Raw genomic sequence first — 20,140 nt, forward strand, 5'->3', positions numbered from 1 at the left:
TTTTTTTAAAAACTAAATAATAGATCATAATAAAAGTTTTACATATTTTTAAAAATGATGAATTTTTAATTAAACAAACTCTCATATGTTCATTATAGTTTGACGGGCAAATGATATTTATTTTCATTTTTCACATCAACAACTATTTTTAGGTGATTATACACTCACACACACTATGAGAAAAGCACATTAATCTCATTCCTTTATTTCAAAACAATGAACGAATAGATTTATACTTAAATAAAAATATAGTGACATTTTTGTAAATATGTAAAATTTTCAATGCATCATCTAGGAGAACTAGTAGTCACTTGAAATGCGCGCATTAATTTTATTCGTATATCTAGGATGATTAATGGCAGTGGCGGAGTCAGGATTTACGTTGTGTGGGGGCGAAAAAGCAAAGGTAAAAGGAATTAAAAAAATGTTCAAATACAAAATATAAAATATCAAATACAAATAAAATTGTTAAACAACTATATGCTAACTAAAATTAACTAATTATTCCAAATAAACAACTATGCCAACTAACATTAACAAATTTCTAGCAAATGTATTCGTCCTTAGTAATTAACATAACCATTAAACAACTACATTAGTACAAATGGAATGCATAAGTAGTGATAAACAAATGACAACTAAATGGAATGCATAAGCAATGAAAAACAAATGGCAACTAAACACAGTTACAAAGGGCAATATTAGAATATTATTAATATCAGTAGATGGAAAAAAAAAAAAAACAATGGCAACTAAGTGAAAAACAAATAGCAACTAAACACATTTACAAAAGGCAATATTAGAATATTATTAATTAATATTAGTAGATGGAAAAAAGGAAGCCAAAAACAAGTTTCATACGGTTAACCTTTCATTCAAATTAAGAGGTAAATCAATAGCCTTACCATCCAAGTCAACCTAAACTTTGTTTAAATCTTGATATATTTAGTATATATACAATTTATATGGGGTAGGGCAGTGGGGGCCACTGCTCCCATTGTGGTTCCGCCACTAATTAATGGTCAGAAATCAAGAAAATATGAGAAAAATACAATGGCATTTTCATAATTACAACGTTATATTTCAAAAAATTAGATAGTACATTCACAAATAACTAATAGTGCACACATGTGAGTGCACTGTTAGTTATCCATGAATGTATCATCAAGTGCTTCCAAACGCATTGTTGTAACTGTAGAAATGACACTGTATTTTTCTTTAATTCTCAACATATGTACATATGAGGTTATTATGTACGTTGTTATATGATCTTGCATTGTTATTATTATTATTATTATTATTATTATTATTATTATTATTATTATTATTTTGGATGGCTTATATTTGATTTTCTAAGATAACACAAATTGATTTTTTTTTTTTTTTAATAAGTAAGGATAGTTGTGTGTGTGTGTGTGTGTTTTTTTTTTTTTTTTTTTTTTTTTTTTTTTTTAATTGCTGAAGATGTGACCAGATTTGTTTCCTATTTTCTTGGATCATTACTGTCGCAAATTGGAGTCGTAATTTTTTTTTTTTTTTATATCATTGATTGAGTTTTCGTCCATGAAAAATGATCAATATTTTTTGTTTTTGTTTTTTTACCACTTGTTTTTTTTTTTTTAGTATAATATTACCTATATTTGGATGTTGGTGTATATGAACACATTCCGGGTAGTACGATTGTGCATTCGGTTGTGTTGGTTGTGCAACCTAGTGTTATGAGTTGTATATTGTAGGCTAGTGAGATGTGCATTAGTGCGCTTAGTGCGGTGCATCGTAATACTGTTGATAATTATGTGATATTAGGAAGGGGTGTTGTTGAGTTGTGCATTGGAGCGCTAGGTGTAGTTCGATTGAAGAAAACTACACTCAATTTTTAATTTGTTTTCTTTTGATCACCATTGAAATTGATACGGAGCATTACAATTTTCTTATGAAAAAGTTAATTATTATTATTATTAGGGGAAATCACACTTTTGGTCCCTCAATTAGTAGCCAATATGTAATGTTGTCCTTAGTTTTCAATTTGGACACATTTGGTCCCTCAATTATTCGACCCTTAGTCATTTTAGTCCTTCAGTGAGTTACTAATTTTAACACCGTTTAAAGCATGAGTATACTTGTAATTTCACAACGCACTTAATTAGACAAGTGTATTTCCACCCTTCCTCCGCCCGGTCTCGCATTTTCGCCACCAGTCCTCAACCCTAACCTTCGAATAGAAGATGCCATTGACAGCTTTCCACCTCTTCGAATAGAAAACGCTATTGAAGATAATGTCTTCAAGCACTGTGGGTTCAACACAATGGATGCTAGAAGTGCGATGTTGGTGCGGCGAATTGGCTTTAATAAAGATGTCGTGGAGTACTGCGAATCCAGGGAAGAGATATAGAGATTGTCCACATTATGGAGTAAGTATACAAAACCATTTTACTTAAATACCAACAGTTACAAACACAAAGTTCATTTGTTTTTGTTTGTTACACTCCTTTCAGGGTAATGGCAGTTGTAGGTATTTTGAATGGATTGACTCCGATGTCTTTGAGTGTGTTTCCAGAGTTATTAGAGGGCTATTGGAAAGATTGGATAAGAAGGAGAGTGAAATCCAAAGGCTACAAACCATAATTGAAAAAGAAAATGGTGTGATTAAGAAGATGAAGTTGGAGTCTAACTTTCACTTTTATTATGGGTTTGCATTTGGAATTGCAGTTGCCCTTATTTGTATGAGACTTGGGATGAAAACTGGTGAACCAAGTCCAAAGCTTTTCCAGCTCAACTAGGATTTAGAAATTAGTGGTAGTATCAAGTATGTAATCATTGTTTTGAGTTGAATGCTAAGTATATTTATGTATGGAAGTTAAACTTTGTTTCTATTTGTATGATCATATTTAAGTATTGAGTTGGATGCTAAGTTTATTTGAATGGCATGCTGCTAAGTGATTGCAAACAAAAGACCATATGCTACTGACCTATACTTCAAACCAAATTTCTAAATTACAGTATCCAAGTCAGTGTGCCAAACCAAAAGCCAAAAACCAACTGCCAAACCAATTAAAGGCCACAAGCCTACTGCCTACTGCCAAAAGTCAACCAGAATAATAAATAAAGATCATTCATTAACATGTTAAAGTTAACAAATAAAGATCATCAAAAGTCATTCATTAACATGTTGAAGTTAACAAAAGTGTCATTGTTTGGTTTACTTTACCAAAAGATCAAAGATCAAAGATCAAAGTTTACAAAAGTGACAACTTCTAACAAATTAGACCAAAGTAAACCAAAGTCAGTTCTACAACATGTTAAATTCCATATAGCTATACAAAAATATACCAAACAACACTTTCAGTTTTGTTTCTCCTTTTGAGTTGTTCTCTTTATTTATTTTTTTTCTAGCCTTTCTTTGGACTGCATTAGCTTGTTGTAGGCTTGAAACAGTTACAAACTTCTTCCCTGATCTTGTACTAACATTTGGAGTAGAACTTCCGGCTTGTTGTGAGGAAATAAAGTTTGACAGTGGAGGGCCTTGTCTATGAACTACTTGTGTTGGTTGAGATGTCATTAATTCCTGAAATTCCATAACAAACAACAGTAAATTCAACTGAGAAAATAACAGTATTAAATGCTCAAAGTAGGTCATTCAATTACCATCTCATCAAGTACAAAAGATGAGACTTGTGTCTCAACTAGTATATCTTCTAACTGGCCTTCAATTTGTACATCACTATCTCCAGCAACTACCTCATGAATCTCAGATACCTACAAATTAATAGCATTAAAAAATAAGCAAGTTATATTTACAATATGGATTACATTCTGTAAATAAGTACCTGTGGATTCTTTATTTTGCAAATTGCTTTATTATGTCCTTTCACTCCACAAACACAGCACCTTTTGACTTCCCCAACTTTTTTTGTTCTTAGTGCAATGTTGTCTTTCTTGTTCTCTTCAATAGGATTGATCTTTCTCTTGTTTTTATGCCTCCCAGGTTGTGCCTTATAGTTTGGAGGGAGTGGAGTAGGAAGATTGGTTTTGGGCCACAACTCTAAAGATGAAATAGGCAGTATTGATGGCTCATATGCTCTCAAATAAGACTCCACTGTATAACAATGATGTACATAGTCTTATGGGTTTTCTCTTTGTTTTCTTATAGCTGCAATGGCATGACTGCAAGGGATGCATGTGAGATCCCACCTTCTACAGCTGCACTGTCTCTGGATTAAGTCCACCTTGAAGGCCTTAAAATTCTCATCATCAACTTGGTAAATGTTTTCTGTAGACATATAAGTATTGTACCTAGATGCCTTGTCCTTTTCCTCTTCAATCAACCTACATATCTTTGGAAAAATCTTCGTAGGATGAGTAATAAGTCTTTCTCTATTTTTTTTTTGCATTCTAGTCATAAGATAGATCCTTAGCTTCTCACACATAGTTAAAATAGGTTTGTCTCAGAAATTTAGGATAGTACCATTCCATGATTCACACAAATTGTTCAATAGCAAATCAGTCTTAAGAAATGTATTGAAAAATGCCCTACAGTAGTGTTTAGCATCTCTTGTAGCTAACCAGTCAGCAGCTTTCTCATTTAACTCCTCCATTTGCCTCTTGTATTATGCTTGTGTTGTTGCTTTACACACTGCCCAAAGTTTCTATTTCAATACATTCCCGGTGAAACCATCCTTTACAAAGTTAGCATGCATGTGCCTAACACAGAATCTATGCTCCATTCCAAGAAACAATTCTTCAACGGCAGGAATCAATCCCTTCTACTTATCTAAAATTATTGTCCAAGCATGGGAATTATTTGAAATGTTAAGATCATTGTCCAATTGCTCCAAGAACATGAATAATTGTCCTTCAATTCTCCCTTATCAATAACAAATGTTATAGGGAACAAGCTGTTATCTCCATCAAGACCTACAGTAGTTAATAGTTACCCTCCATTCTGGCAACCCTTAAGAGGACAACCATCTAACCCAAAGAAAGGTCTACAGCTTCTCAAAAACCCTTCTTTGCAAGCTCCAAAATAAATATATAGCCTCAGAAACCTTGGTCTTCCATTTAAAATGAACTCTCCATCAACCTTCATCTTCACAGAAGTTCCAGGATTACTTCTTTTCAATTCCTCACAGTAATCATTAAGTAAGTGGAACTGTTCATAATCATCACCTTGTAGTTGCTTTAGAGCCTTTTTTTAAGCCCTATAAGCCTGTTCTTTAGTAACCTGGCATTTCAACTTTGATTTCACATGTTCTTGAAACTGTATTCTACCCCATTTTGTGTTAAGTTTAAAGTCATCTTTGTACATTTTGGCCAGAAAACCAGAGTTCACTGTTCTATTTTCATCTTGATCCCCACATCTGTGCTCTGGATGGTATGTCTTAACCTGAAATGGACTTCTTGGATTGCTTCTTGAGGCAAAAATAGTCCAGTTGTAAATGTCATTGTGTCTACACACAACCATGACTCTTCTACCTTCATTCTTTACAAAGTGGATATCTTTTCTCCTAGTTGCCTCATGATACTTAACAGCCCATTTAAACCCAGTTGATGATTTGAAAATCATTCCAATCAAAAACTTAAAGCCTTCTTTTTTTCATATTTCTTTCTTGGATAACATTTTCACTAGCTGTCACTCCACCATCAGAATCATCTGAATTCTCTAAACTCCTAAACAGCTCTCCAGACAATTCAAAATCTACTTTATGAACTTCATCCCCTTCTAGCTCAGCATTAGCCATTACTTGTTTAGAACTAACCCCAGTATCCATAAGATTAGGGTCTTCCTCACCTCCATTTTCACCTTATACCTCATCCTCCTCAACTACATTTTCAGAACTCTAGTTTATTTCATCATAGAGTAGGCAATCATCTCCCAATTCCCTAGATAGCTCTACATCATAATCCCATTGATCATCAAATAAATGTTCAACAAATATTTCTAACTCCTTGTTTGGTGGAACCTCTCCAACTAAACTGAGTATGTCTGCATCATTGATTAGAGGTTTAAGTCCAGTTTTTGTTGGCTTCTTTCTACCCTTACCCTTAACCATAGCCCAAAACTGCACCTTTCTCTCACAAAACCTCAATTGTTTTACCATTCTCCTTAAATCTAGTAAACTGCCCTCATGACAGTTGAAATGGTCAAAATACTCCACTCTACCATTCCTATAACCAACTGTTGGATGCCATACTAAATTCCCACCAATATGGAGTTTTATGCTAAAGACAGAGACTTCTTCATCAACATCTATACAATGTAGTAAAACAATTTCTATTTACAACTTTTCCAAAATAAAAAATGGTCTGATCTACTTACAATCAAACAAGTAATTGTACTCAAAATGGTCTACTTCATAGGTCCCAACAACACAATAACAACACAGAACTGCTTACAGTCAAACAAGTAAATGCACTGCTTTTAAATGAACTTTGGGAAACTAACACAAAATACATATATTCATTTCCATGCAAGTACAAATGGTCCTCATATGCTTTCCCCATTTTATATTGAACTACCTATGCTTTCCCCTTTTTCTATTAAACTACAAGTGTTTCATTTTGCTTTATATCAGAGGTCCCCACCAAACATTAGCAGAGAACACAAAATGCACATGCTAACATCACAAGTAGGACAAAATACATATATACATTTCATGTGCGAACAACAAAACAAACAAACACTTAGAGTTTAAATTTTTGTTTGATAGAATACTTACAAGTAGGAGTGCTGTTAAACCCACTAATTCTCCTACTAGTCATTGCAATCGCGTCCTCAGTAGCGTTTTCTATTCGAAGAGGTGGAAAGCTGTCAATGACATCTTCTATTCGAAGGTTAGGGTTGAGGACCAGTGGCGGAAATGCGAGACCGGGCGGAGGAAGGGTGGAAATACACTTGTCTGAAGTGCGTTGTGAAATTACAAGTATACCCATGTTTTAAACGGTGTTAAAATTAGTAACTCATAAAAGGACCAAAATGACTAAAGGTCGAATAATTGAGGGACCAAATGTGTTCAAATTGAAAACTAAGGACAAAATTGCATATTGGCTACTAATTGAGGGATCAAAAGTGCGATTATTATTATTATTATTATTACTATTATTATTGTTGTTATTATTATTATTGTTGTTGTTGTTGTTGTTGTTATTCTTCCAAAAGGCTGAACCCCAACCTTAAAGGCCCCCCACACTCCGGCCCGACAGAGCATTTGAGAGGTTGTTGTTGTTATTATTATTATCATCATCGGTAACCTAAAAAATAAAGCCAATAAAAGATTATTTAGAAATTGTAAGTTGCTCAATTTGGTTAATGATGTTACTACTTACTAGATGGTGGATAGGAATCCCACTTTATCTTACTTTACTTTTAGGTAGAAAGAAAATAAATATGATCTACCAATATTCAGGTTTCACGAAGTCTCACATCATGATATCAATTTTCAGAACTACAATACTCTACTTTGAGCATTTCTACACAGAAAATAGTATGTGAACTATCATTTTATATTCTCAACTTTTATTTTTACACACAAAATCTTGATATAGACACTTGTATTAAGATCCACATAAAAACAAATAGCTTATCAAAACTCGCAACATCAGAGAGTAAAATTAAAAGAGTAAAATTTAAGAGTACATGTAGCAGAATTCTTTCTACACCCTCTTGAAACTCCAATTGAATAGTTCTTTCACTTTATTAGAAAATAGAGAAAATGTCAAATAAGCCCTTAAACTTTACTTAAAAAATCAATTGAACCTTTTAAACTTTCAAAAGTTACAATTAAACCCACTAACATATTATTTTAAAGTATTTAAGCCCAAAAATATATTGGTGACGTAATTGCAGGTCAACTAAGGTTCCGGTCATCTCCGGTGAGCGTCCGACTAATTTGCGACAAGCAGTGTCAAATACCAGCGACCTTGGTCGCCTTCTCCAAACTCGACCGACTATCGTTTGACGACGCCCGTCGACAGTGTTTGACATGGATTATTGTAAAAAAATTGTCTGAAATCCTAGTTGACTTGCAATTACATGTCACAATCAGGTTTTTGAATTTCAATGCTCTAAAATAACATGTTTGTGGAATTAAAGCAACATTTAAAAATTTAAGAGTCTAATTGACTTTTTGAGTAAAGCCAGTTAACAACTTATATACATGTATAGAGTCAATTTTTGATTTCTTCAACTTATAGCAGTTCATTTTAAAAATGTTTTACTTTTTCATCAATTGATGGGAAAAGAAATTCATTTTTCACTAATAATGTTGTTTTTAATACTATTAACTCTATTATAATGTAATATCTGTTCATATATATTTTTTTAACCGATTGAAGTACAAAGAGTCAATACCACATGTATATTAGCGGTTAACTGCATTTATAAAATATCACATACAAAATTTTTAGACCAAATTTCAGATGCTAAAATTGTGTTTTCGTATTAAAGGCTAAAATTACACGGGCATGCACGTTATAACAAACAACTCCTCAACTGGAAAAAGCTATGGCTAATTTAGCAATCATCTGCTTCTTGCTTCTTACTGCTTGTACAGGCCGAAATTGCCGTCTTGCCGAGGGAGCACAGCGAAGGATCCACATTACCGACGATCTCGACGACGTCGTCGATGACGAGGAAGACGAGGCCTGGAGAGAATGGGGCAAGAAGAAAACCACTCGACCCGAATTCGACCCGCCGCCCGAGGATTTCAGCGATATGGATCCCTCCCAGATGCAAGCTGAAATGATGAAGCGCCAGTTCGGACCCGTTTTCGGCTTCGCCAAGCTCCGCCTCGGCACGCGTCGGACTCCGGTATCCTTCTTAACTGCAACGGAGTAGTGTAATTAATTTGGTGATTAGTGTTTATTATTTGGTAATTTTCTATGGATTTACTTGTTTTTGTCAATAAATATATAGAATTTGCACATTATTATTAGTGCAAACTATAGTACATTTAAACTAAATAAAGAGAATTCGTAAGAAACAAGCTAATTTGATAAGGAAATCTGGAAATTTTGATGGGGTTAATAAATTAAGATTTGAACTTTCTAGTTTCTACCAGGAAATGGTGAATTAGCAATTTAGGCTTTCTAAAAATCAGAGCTGATAGTTAGCTCCATCGCAACATGTACCACTAGTATAACTGAAAGACCAAAAATGCAATTTTTCTATTTTTTTTTTTTTATTTTTATTTTTATTTTTTATCTCTTTTCCTTCAAAATATTTGCATCTATCCATGTTTTCTTGGTGGATTGGTGATAGGAGGAACTCAGGGCTATTTGTGAAAAGGAAATTACATGTGTAGATTTCATTGTGTGCATTCAAATTGCTACCAGGAAATGGTTTCTGAAATTGCAATGAAATGGAGCAAACTTGCAAGGACTGGGGCAATTGATGCAAACTTTATGGCTGTTGATGTGAGCACCATCATGTTCACTATGGAAAGAGGTCAAGACACTCTGGAGGTAAATGCCTATTTCAATCTTCAAAGAGCTTAAGATGTGTTATGCAATCATGCCTTTACTGATTATGCTTATTGGTAATTTACTGAAGATATACACTAGCGACCTACAGTATATTGATTGTTTCTTTGCCAACAATATAGTTGTGTTATGCAATCTGTTAGGATCAAACGCTTATCACTACGCCAAAAGCTATAGTTAGTAGCGAAGGCGCAACTTTATTTCCTTATACTGCCACACATTTTCGAGACCCAAGGTGTTGGACTTGGCCCTTTACCGGCCTCCACCCAACAATCTCCCTAACCACATGATGTTGGATTTGGCATTACCAGCCTCCACCTAACAATATCGTATTGTATCTGTTGAATTTGGAAGATGGAATGGCCTGGCGGGTGGAGAATAATACCACCCGCCAGTCAGGCGGAAGCAATATGAAGAATCAAGACTAGGAAATGAGTATAAGACTGAAATTATATTAGTTTTCTCTGTTTCTAATACAGAAACACAGTACATATATATACACAAATACATAACTATAAATACCTATTCATAAACAGACACAACCCTATAGATAAAACTAACTCTTTATTTTCAACAGTATCCATTCATGCCTTCTACTTAGTTAGAAACACCGAAACTTGTAACTTTCATTCTTCATGAGAATCTAGTGTCTTCATTACCCTGATATGGATCTCATGGTTGTGTGCTTTTAGTCTTGTATAGATTTGGCATTGGAATTTATGTGTTTTGTTGTATGTAACTCTGTATATACATTTGACAACATAGATGATAAATATGTATAGTTCTTGTTGCTTCACTTGCCTAGGATTTAATACTGACTCATAATGAAATATCAGATGATTCAGAACTGATAGGCTGTGTTAGAAAGTTTAGAATAAACACTCATTGCTTCATCCTCCTGCAGTTGAAAGAGTTCTTGTTGAGCCAACCAGAAGCATATGAAATTAAACTAGGAGACCATCTTTTTCGAAGACCCGGGGATCCTCCATTCGAGGAAGTATTCGAGAAACACAAAAATGATCCTACACAAACAAAAGCAGAAGACCCACACCAAGAGCTGTAATCACAAGAAGCTGTTACTTCTTGATTTGGAATTGCCTTCTATTTTCACTCTTACAATATAGTACAAACTTATACAGATAATGAACCCACACGTGCATATTTGAGTTACAGAACAATGTTTTTCATTACTATGAATCTATTTCGTGATAGTGTTATTGTATGCCTAAAAGTCGCATTATTTCAACTTTCCAGAATGAAAAATGAGGCTGTTAAGTTGTAACCATTTACATGAAGAATTTCCAAGCATTGTTCAACTTCAAATGAATTTTTCTTCTACTTGGCATTAATGTCGGTCTCATTAGATACACTGATACAATATGGAACCAAAAAAACAGGAAAAAATTATGCAGTGATAAACAATTGTCCTAGACTTCTACTCCATGTAGAAGCAAATAATAACAACAATAATCTATTCAGGGGATGTAGGCGTACCTCAACATCAATTATTCAGAGCAATGAAATTGTCATAACAAGTATACTTCTAGCTGTAATAATATATATAGTAAAAATCGATGATCATTTCAACTTCTTGCTAAAATCGGAGAGCTCAAGAATGCGAATTCTAGCAATCTTTGCAGCTTCCTCTCTCTCCTTTGGCGTGTTGTAACCCCAATCACCTGTTGAATTAACCAGGCATCAAAATCAAACCGAAATCCAAAAGCAATAAACACTGAAATAGAGGGATTGGCTACATAGGGCATGAGAAGAATAGCTATTAAGGAAGAATCTAGAGGATACACAATTGAAGTTGAGTATTACCTAGATACAAGTTCCATCCATTTAATTCAGGTTCTTTAATTACATTCTTCAGGGTTGCAAGTCGATCTTCCACAAAACTGATAAAAGTTTCGTCAGATTAGAAGCTTTTGTGGTAATCAGATAAAATGTCGAACTGGAGAAATGAACAGAATCCCGCAATCTCTGTAAGTATTCAAAAATCTTACTGGAGGGTAAGACCCTGGTGTTCTGGCATTTCTTGAAGCTGTTTTAGCACTTTTGTTTTCGGTCTGATGAAAAGATCATACAGAGCAGTTATTAAGAGGCTATATTTAACCAAAACCAATGCTGATAAAGTTATTGTACCCAACAGGAATGGCAAAAATTTTTTGGACTAAACTCACCCTGTACCAAGACCATAGATCCTTTCAGGTGGAATAGTTACTCCAGCAAGCTCCCGAAGTAATGCGGCTGCGAAGCGGCTCTGAATTGGAAATGCAGAAATATGATGACAGAAAACTTGAAGGTAAGATGTAATCGTTATATTAAGACAGGAAGCTTGTCAAGCCCAGATGATCTATTCGTCCATTATGGAAAGATCACAATATAAGATTTCAAATGTCCACATCCATTATGTGTACTAAACAGAAAATCCCGGATTTAACTTTTCTTTCTAGTTTAAACAAACCTGTTTTGTGGTCACAATGTACACCTTTGAGCTCGCAAACTTCAGCGCATCAGCGACTCCAGGATAAAACCTGCAGAAGAGGCAGTTGCTATTAAGATTTCTTTGGGTATAAAAGCAAGAAGATTTGATGTTCTTAATAATAACAACAAAGAACTACTTAATTCTTGTTAAGAAGTGATCTCTCTTATGAAGAAGCTCTGGATGCCACCAAAGTGGACCGAATAGGGCCAAACCACACTAAAAGACTAAATCCAATCAATTATCTGGTCTAACCCATGACCTTATAAACCCATATATTCTCTCTTATTTTTCCAATGTGGACTCTTAACGATGCAATTTGAGCTATGCAGTTCGATGCCATCTACTTAGGCACTGCAAAGAAGACTTGCCTGTTTGCACCAATCCAAGTAGACAAATCATTGTCCATCCACTCATCCCTGACCTTACCAAAAAGATCAATTAAAGCATCTCTGTTTTCATTCCATTCTTCCACTATTACAGGTTTTATCTTCATCCAGTTTTCAAGTATCTCATCAACTGTGAGTCCCTCTGCAACCTTGCACATTTAACAACAAACATCAGGCCAAGCATTTTCAAGAAAAAAACATAAAAGATGACAGTGTCCAATTAGGATATCATTACTGTATCATCACATCTAATCAATAATTTCATAGTTTGTCTCTATACCGACCGAAGACTTGCGAATGGAAGAAAGTCTCATTTCCAAAAGCAGCCTCACAAGCAATAAATTTTCATAGCCGGTTTCTACCACTGGCCTGACCTGAAACAAATTTCAAGTTCAATTCTGTATAAACTATAAAATTCAGACAAAAACACATCAAGTTTCCAATTCAAAAAAGGGAGTAGCTGGTAGCAACCATCAACTATCTCTGAAATAGTACATAACAGCTTAAGGGAGGCCAGAATAAGAAGTGCATATTTATTCTTGATCCTTATCCTTTGCATTTTGAAAAATTCCAGAGCCAAGATAAACGTACCATCAGGAAATAAGTAAGTCCATGTAAATAGAAAATGTGCAATTGTTTGCTATTTTATTAGTTATATAATTCCAACCTTCACGGTCAACTTGAACCTTAACAATGAGCCCCAGGATAGATTAAGAATGTAAAGGACTTCCTAGCTTCAACATTAACTTGGTGCTACAAATTTAGTTTCTTTCATCTTCCTAGAATGCAAAACATAATAATTAATTTTAGGTTCTTCAGAATGTTAGGTAAAAACTAACTTACAGTGTACATCTGATCAACAATCCAATCTTCCAATGCAGAATCCACAGTCTTGAAAAGACTGGGCCATCTCACTTTAGCAGCCTACATTAAGCAGCCACAGTAAAAAAAAAAAAAAAAATCAAAGTCAATTAAATCAAAGCATAAGCTTTCCTATCAAAAGGGTATCACCGGATGAGAAAGAGAATGGCAAAATAGCTACTTTTATATAACCTTAACAGCAGATAGAGAGCTTTCTCCGCAGCTGTCACAGAGAACCCCATCGAAATCCAGAGCATACAAATCCCCCATCTCTCTGTGTTTCTGTGTATGTGGCTCTGGAGACCGGGAAGCTGATAGATTTCTTTGGGTTATCTTGTCAGCCTCGGTAGAATTGACTTTTGGTGGATTTCTAGTCCAAATTGCAAAATTTAGGGCTGAAATACTACAATAGTTATGCTGTGCAACCGAATGCACCATGCGCATGATGTATACGATGCAAAATGACGTCGTTTTGATTAAAAACACGCGTCACACTTAAAAAAAAAAAAATCAGGTTCGATTCTCGGCAATAGCATTATTGTGGATATATAGTTATGAATTTTTAGATATATAGTTATGAATTTATGAATATTTAGTTCATTCATTGTAGATATTTAGTTCATTCATTCACTGTGGATATATAGTTATGAATTTATTGATATATACTTATGAATTTATGGATATTTAGTTCATTCATTGTGGATATTTAGTTCAATCATTATGGATATTTAGTTCATTCATTGTGGATATTTAGTTTTCATTGTGGATTTTTACTTCATTCATTCACTGTGGATATATAGTTATGAATTTGTAGATATATAGTTATGAATTTATGGATATATAGTTATGAATTTATGGATATATAAAAATGCTATTGCCGAGAATCGAACCTGATTTCTTTTTTAAGTGGGACGCGCATTTTTTAACCAAAACGACGTCGTTTTGCATCGTATGCACCATGCGCATGGTGCATTCGGTTGCACAGCATAATTTGCGGAAATACTAATGGCAAATTTTATTGTGTACTTGGTCCACGGCTCCGCGCAACTCTGTGGACTATAGTCCAAAACGGTGTCATTTTATTTAATGAAAAGAAACGACACTCGTTTCGCGTAACTGGTTTTGTTTGCATAATATATTCAATTTCATTTTATATATTATGGTTTCATTTCAGTACAACTAAAGTTTCATTTTGTTTCAACTACATTTTCATTCGACATTATACATACAATTAGGGGTGAGCGTAATTCGGATTATCCGAACCAACACCCGAAACCCGAACCAAATTTTAAATTTTGGGTGAACCCAAATAGTTATCGGTTTGGATATTTTAAATTTTGGTATATCCGAATATAAATTCGGTTCGGATATCGAGTGTTAAAAATTTTTCCACTCTAGACTCGAAACCCGAATTAACCGAAATTTTATTATAAATATAATACTCCGTAATATAATTTATATATTTAGTTTTAAATGTATTTCATAATTAATACTCTGCAATACATTAATTTTTAAAAGTCTATTAGTTAATTATTAGTATTTGTCTTATTTTTAATTTGATAATATATAAATAATATAAATAATAAAATCATTAAAAAAAAAAAAAACTCAAAATTGATAAAACAATATCTTGGGTATATCCAAACTAACCTGAAATAATTTCACCCGAATCGAACATATCCGAATTAAATTTGGTTCGATATCGGTGTAAAAAACATCACTTGAAATTTTCAGATATCCGAAATAAAATTCGGGTATCACTCGAACCGAACCGATGCCACCCCTACATACAATAATCTTATTTATACACACTGTAGTCTTATTACAACACCACTAAATTATAATTCTAATTCACTACGATTTCATTGGACAACATACACTCAAATATGTGAAACTGTTATTCAGTTTCATTTTATATACACTGCAATTTCATTTCAACACAACTACTAAAGTATTATTTTTTTGAAAGGAACTAAAGTATTATTTGATATAACTACAATTTCATTTGAAAATATACACTTAATATGTGAGACATATTATTCAGTTTCTTTATATACATAATGTAGTTTCATTTCCCTAAAACTAAAACTAGTCACTCAATATGTGAGACATGTTATTCAGTTTCATTTTATACATACTGCAGTTTCATTTCAACACAACTACAATATCATTTTAATTCAATTCATTTAATAATATTAAATTTAGAATTAGTATGTAAAAATTTATATATTAAAAAATTACAATAAAAAAATACTACGGAGTATTAAACACAAAAACTTCAAATTTAAAAATAATAAGAAAATGTTAATAGAAATAAACAAATAAGAAAGAGTTGGTTCAGGGGCGGATCTAGAAATCTTCGTCAGTGGGGGCAAAAGATTAAAAACCAATGAAATATTTTGAAAAAAATTAATATGAAATATGAAATATAATAAATTAGATAAAAATAATTTGTATAGAAAACACACATATTATAAAACACTCATAGCACTATTAATATTAAAAAAAAAAACAATGTTATAAATAAAAATTCCACAAAATATGAAATATAATCTACTATCTATCTACTATAATATACTAATAAGAGCCCAAGAGAGTTAGGCCTATAATGGGTAGAAAAAATGGCGGTCAAGTTTTTTAATCAAATGAATGGCTCAGATTGATCAGATTTTAATTTTTCCTTAAGATTTACTAATTTATCCTTAATGAATATGATTATCCGTTAACTTTTCCGTTAAATATTATCTTTTTCGTTAATTTATGTTAGTTCACCGTTAACTTACTCATTGATTTCAATAAGAAAGGTCTTAAGTTCGAACCACATTCCAATCAAGGTTGGCATAATTAGTACTCTATTTTACTCTTATTAAATTATATATAATAATTTAGTAGCTACAACAAAAAAATAATACATATACATTTCTTTAATTTAGAATTATGTGTCTACAATGTCTTTATTCAAAAAAATTTATTCATTATCAATAAATTAAATAAGAGAAATAATTTCATTAGTTATATTGTCTTTATTTTTCTCCAATATAAAAATTCTTTATATTCAAATTCATCAATTGATTATATTCGCTACATTGTCCCTACAATGTCTTTATTAAAAAAAATTATTCATTATCAATAAATTAATTAAGAGAAATAATTTTATTAGTTATATTGTCTTTAGATGTTTAGATTAACATGTAAAATGACCTAAGGGTATACATATAATAATAATAATAATAATAATAATAATAATAATAATAATAATAATAATAATAATAATAATAATAATAATAATAATAATAATAATAATAATAATAATAATAATAATAATAATAATAATAATAATAATAATAATAATAATAATTGTTTTTAAAAAATAAAAAATATATAATTAAGCCAATCATATTAACTACTTGGGGGATTTATTGATAAAAAGAGTATTCAAATCACACAACAAATTGAGGTAGGAAACTACCTCGCAATGTCCTTGTTTGGCAATCAGCATTTAGCTCTTCAATATTAGTATATATTTAATATTTTATGCCCTAATTTTTATTTGCTCTCCCTTATGTCCCGTATTTGGTTTCAACCATACCTATACAATTATTTTATTGACAATTATAATCAATCTTGACTATATTATCTTGCATTTGTAAACTTAGAATTACCTATTTAAATACACAAATTCAACATAAAATTATCTATGCATGAACAATTCCAATATAATATTGTCTTGATATATATTTTAAAGTACTTATTTAAAAAAAAAAAAACATTGGGCATTATCTCAATCGCGCAATGCGCGTAAAAAACTAGTTAATTAGATAAAATAGTTCAAATAGAAAACATATTATATATCACTAATATTTAAAAAATGAGATACAAAATTTCAAGATTCACGGTGCAATTTCAAATATATATATATATATATATATATATATATATATATATATATATATATATATATATATATATATATATATATATATCATTCATTTATATTAATAATGAGATATGTAATTTATAATTGACGGTAAATATGTTACCGGAAATATAATATAAGAGTAACGAATAAGAAAGTAACAATAGTTGTATTGCCTTTTGTCTTAGTATCGAAAGTACAGTGTGTCCCTTGCTAGCTGAGGAGAGCCCTATTTATACTTAGAGTCCTAACGGTAACAACATGGGACATAAATGGGGAGCCTAGCCTTTAATTCTCTCTCATCAATGGGGGCTTCAATGCTGACTTCAATGACAGTAAATGTGGCACCTGTTGGAATTCCTAACCGTTGAAGTTCTGCCCGTTGGGTTCCCATGTGATGCTGAGTCAGATGCCCATTTGTAATCCGGGTCGGGTGCCAGCCCTATTATCCTGTCACCAGTCCCCCCTACTCCTGAGTCAACGGATGTGTTTGAGTTGACTTGGGAGTAAGGCTGAATCTATCTTGATCCTGTGTAGAAGATCCTGCTTGATTTAGGATATGCGATTTTATTTTCCAAATCCCTAATTTGTGTCTTCCAAATCCCTGATTTGTGCTTTCCAAATCCTTTCCTGCTTCACTTAACTTTTTTATCTCTGGCTCCTCTCCAATATAAACCCTTGTCTCTGAGCAGTTTGAGAGCACCTCTTGAACAGCTTCTGCCACAGCTCTGTAAGTCTATGTCATTATTATTATTTTACAATTTATTTATGTATTTAATATATATGAATATACATGTCTTGCTCCTTTTTTTTTTTTATTCGAGGCACCGCGCCTCGGCTCGTGGCCGAGGCGCCGCCACGAGATAGCCCCCGGCCAGCTTGTTCCCAATGGTCACCAGGTAATTGCTGGCTTTCTTTCTATATGTAAGGACAAAGGGATAGAACCCACGCTAGATCATTTCCAGGCTCTTTTCATAGTTGGTAGGGCTTCTCAGGAGGGTAAGGGATTTGTCATGATTTCGAGCAGGCCGCATTTCAAACTCTTTGAGGACCGTCCTACTTATAACAAGGATTGGAAACCCAAATATGTCTTTGTCACCCTTGTGGGTCATCCGTCTCCCTTTCGTGTCACGTGGGGATCCCATTTACGTTGCCCTCCTACTCTTGACATGAGTCCTTCCCTCCGCCGAGATGTAGATGATTTACTAGGGGATGGTCTTCTATCTATCGTTGATTATACCACCGAGTGGAAGCTCGCAGGCTTAGGCTTCGTGAGGGCTCATCCGGCTGTTCTTTCACCCACGGGTACTCTTCTGTTACCACTTAGTCTTTATTCATCAACCACTAACTCTAACTTGTCTTCTTTTTATTGCAGGTACCATGTCTTCCTCTTCGAGAACCGGTCGATACTTGTCGCGACAGGATCCCGCCTCCAAGAAGAGCAAGGTAGAGAAGGGTAAGAAGATTCAAGACGAGGCCGCGGAGGTGATGCCGCCTCCGCCGGCACGCACGCCGACTCCATCTAAGGTCGTTGAGCATACGCCTACCCCAACCACGGTCGCCGAAAGGGTGCGTACGCCTACTCCAACCAAGGTTGCCGAGGGGGTGATGCAGCCTCCACCGAGTCGCACACCCACGGCCGTTACCTTTTCCCCTCAACCCCTCGAGGTGCAAGGAGATACTTCCACTGAGTCTAGCTCGCGTGTTCGGACCAACTTGATCCGACTGGGAATGAACGCGCCACCAGGAACGTCGTTAATAAATAAGAGTCTTGATGCGGTTGAGTATGCTGCTCGTATCGCTCCCCCTGCGGACTTGGAACACCTTGTCGCCATGGATGTCAACATGTTGCAAGAGCGTTATCTTAGACACATTTTTGAGGTCAGTTTCTCATATTTATGTTCTCTCTCTGCCCTGGCTTGTCTTACTCCGTCTGTTACTTTCAGGCCCTGCTAGAGGGACAGATCATTCATGCCCAACGACGGCGGGTGACGGACGCGCTCATTGAGGATGTTAAAATTAGGGATGTGGACAACAAGAGCCTGAAGGACCTGCTATCGATTCGAGAAGGGGCTTTGAGCAAGATGGAAGGCGAGCATGGGGCGCTAAAGAAGGAGCACCAAGCGCTGTTGGCCCGGGAGGAGGCTCTGAGCAAACTGGCGAGCGAGCTTGAGGTCCTAAGGAAAGAGCATGGAGCGGTCAAACTTGCCCTAGGGAAGGAGCGGGAGGACCATGAGAGGACTCGTGCTGGCCATGCTGATGCCCTTGGCCGGGTTGTGGAGGCCTTCAAGAGTTCAGCCGAGTTCAAAGAGGACGCGATGCACTATATGAGCACTCCTGAGGCTATTTGGGAATTCCTCAAAACTGGAGCTGGTCAAGAGGCGGTCGAGGCCGCGACATAGGTGGCTTTTAACATTGGGCAGTACACGAAGCAACAAGAGATTTTTTCAGTGCTGAGGGAGAAGGTTCCAAATTTTGACCCCGTGTCCCTTGGCTTGCCTGTAATAGAGAAGAATCCGGATCCTGATGCTGAGAATGAATCCACTGATGATGTTACGGATGCTTGTGAGGATTCTTTGGTGGACGAGTTTCACGGCATCGACACTAGCAACGTCCCCATTGTACCACTTGATCAGATTATGATTGAGGAGCTCTCGGACCATGAGTAGTTCGTAGTCTTGAGATTTTCCCTTGCTTTCTAGCTATGTCTTTGAACAATTTGCTTTCTATGTTTGAACAACTTGCTACCATTTTTAGAATATTCAAATAAACCAGTTACTTCGGAATAAACATGTTGTTATATATATATATATATATATATATATATATATATATATATATATATATTTTTTTTTTTTTGCTTGTTTGCCGAGACGGACTCGGTTGGTCGAGGCGTGCGCCTCGGCCAATCCGTGGCCTAGGCGTGCGCCTCGGCCATGCCTCGGCCATCCGAGCTTCTTTATTTATTTATTTTTTATTTTTATTTTATTTTTATTTTTTTTACAACACGGG

At 34.5% G+C, this 20,140-nt stretch overlaps 2 protein-coding genes across 4 annotated transcripts; one reads left to right on the forward strand and one right to left on the reverse strand.

Annotated features, from left to right (window-relative positions):
• Positions 1-8,439: 8,439 nt before the first annotated feature.
• Positions 8,440-10,699, forward strand: LOC109171616. The gene is made up of 3 exons (XM_019320666.1): positions 8,440-8,806; positions 9,331-9,459; positions 10,382-10,699. The coding sequence occupies exons 1-3, from the start codon at positions 8,501-8,503 to the stop codon at positions 10,538-10,540; spliced, it is 594 nt and encodes a 197-aa protein (XP_019176211.1). The 5' UTR covers positions 8,440-8,500; the 3' UTR covers positions 10,541-10,699.
• Positions 10,700-10,779: 80 nt separating this feature from the next.
• LOC109171614 lies at positions 10,780-13,588 on the reverse strand. 3 transcript variants are annotated; one of them, XR_002052626.1, is made up of 10 exons: positions 13,405-13,587; positions 13,195-13,275; positions 12,636-12,725; positions 12,334-12,500; positions 11,945-12,014; positions 11,661-11,740; positions 11,484-11,546; positions 11,299-11,375; positions 10,972-11,156; positions 10,780-10,846 (listed from the first exon to the last, which is right to left on the reverse strand). XR_002052626.1 is itself a non-coding variant. In XM_019320665.1 (9 exons), exons 1-9 carry the CDS (start codon positions 13,480-13,482, stop codon positions 11,056-11,058), a joined length of 804 nt encoding a protein of 267 aa, XP_019176210.1. In that variant the 5' UTR covers positions 13,483-13,588; the 3' UTR covers positions 10,795-11,055. The 3 variants fall into 3 exon arrangements, 2 of the variants coding, with proteins under 2 accessions (XP_019176210.1, XP_019176209.1); XM_019320665.1 differs by having other exon boundaries at positions 10,795-11,156; positions 12,334-12,493; positions 12,632-12,725; positions 13,405-13,588; XM_019320664.1 differs by having other exon boundaries at positions 10,795-11,156.
• Positions 13,589-20,140: the final 6,552 nt, after the last annotated feature.

The sequence above is a fragment of the Ipomoea nil genome, unplaced genomic scaffold (assembly GCF_001879475.1).
Source record: "Ipomoea nil cultivar Tokyo-kokei standard unplaced genomic scaffold, Asagao_1.1 scaffold0322, whole genome shotgun sequence".
Lineage (NCBI taxonomy): Eukaryota > Viridiplantae > Streptophyta > Magnoliopsida > Solanales > Convolvulaceae > Ipomoea > Ipomoea nil.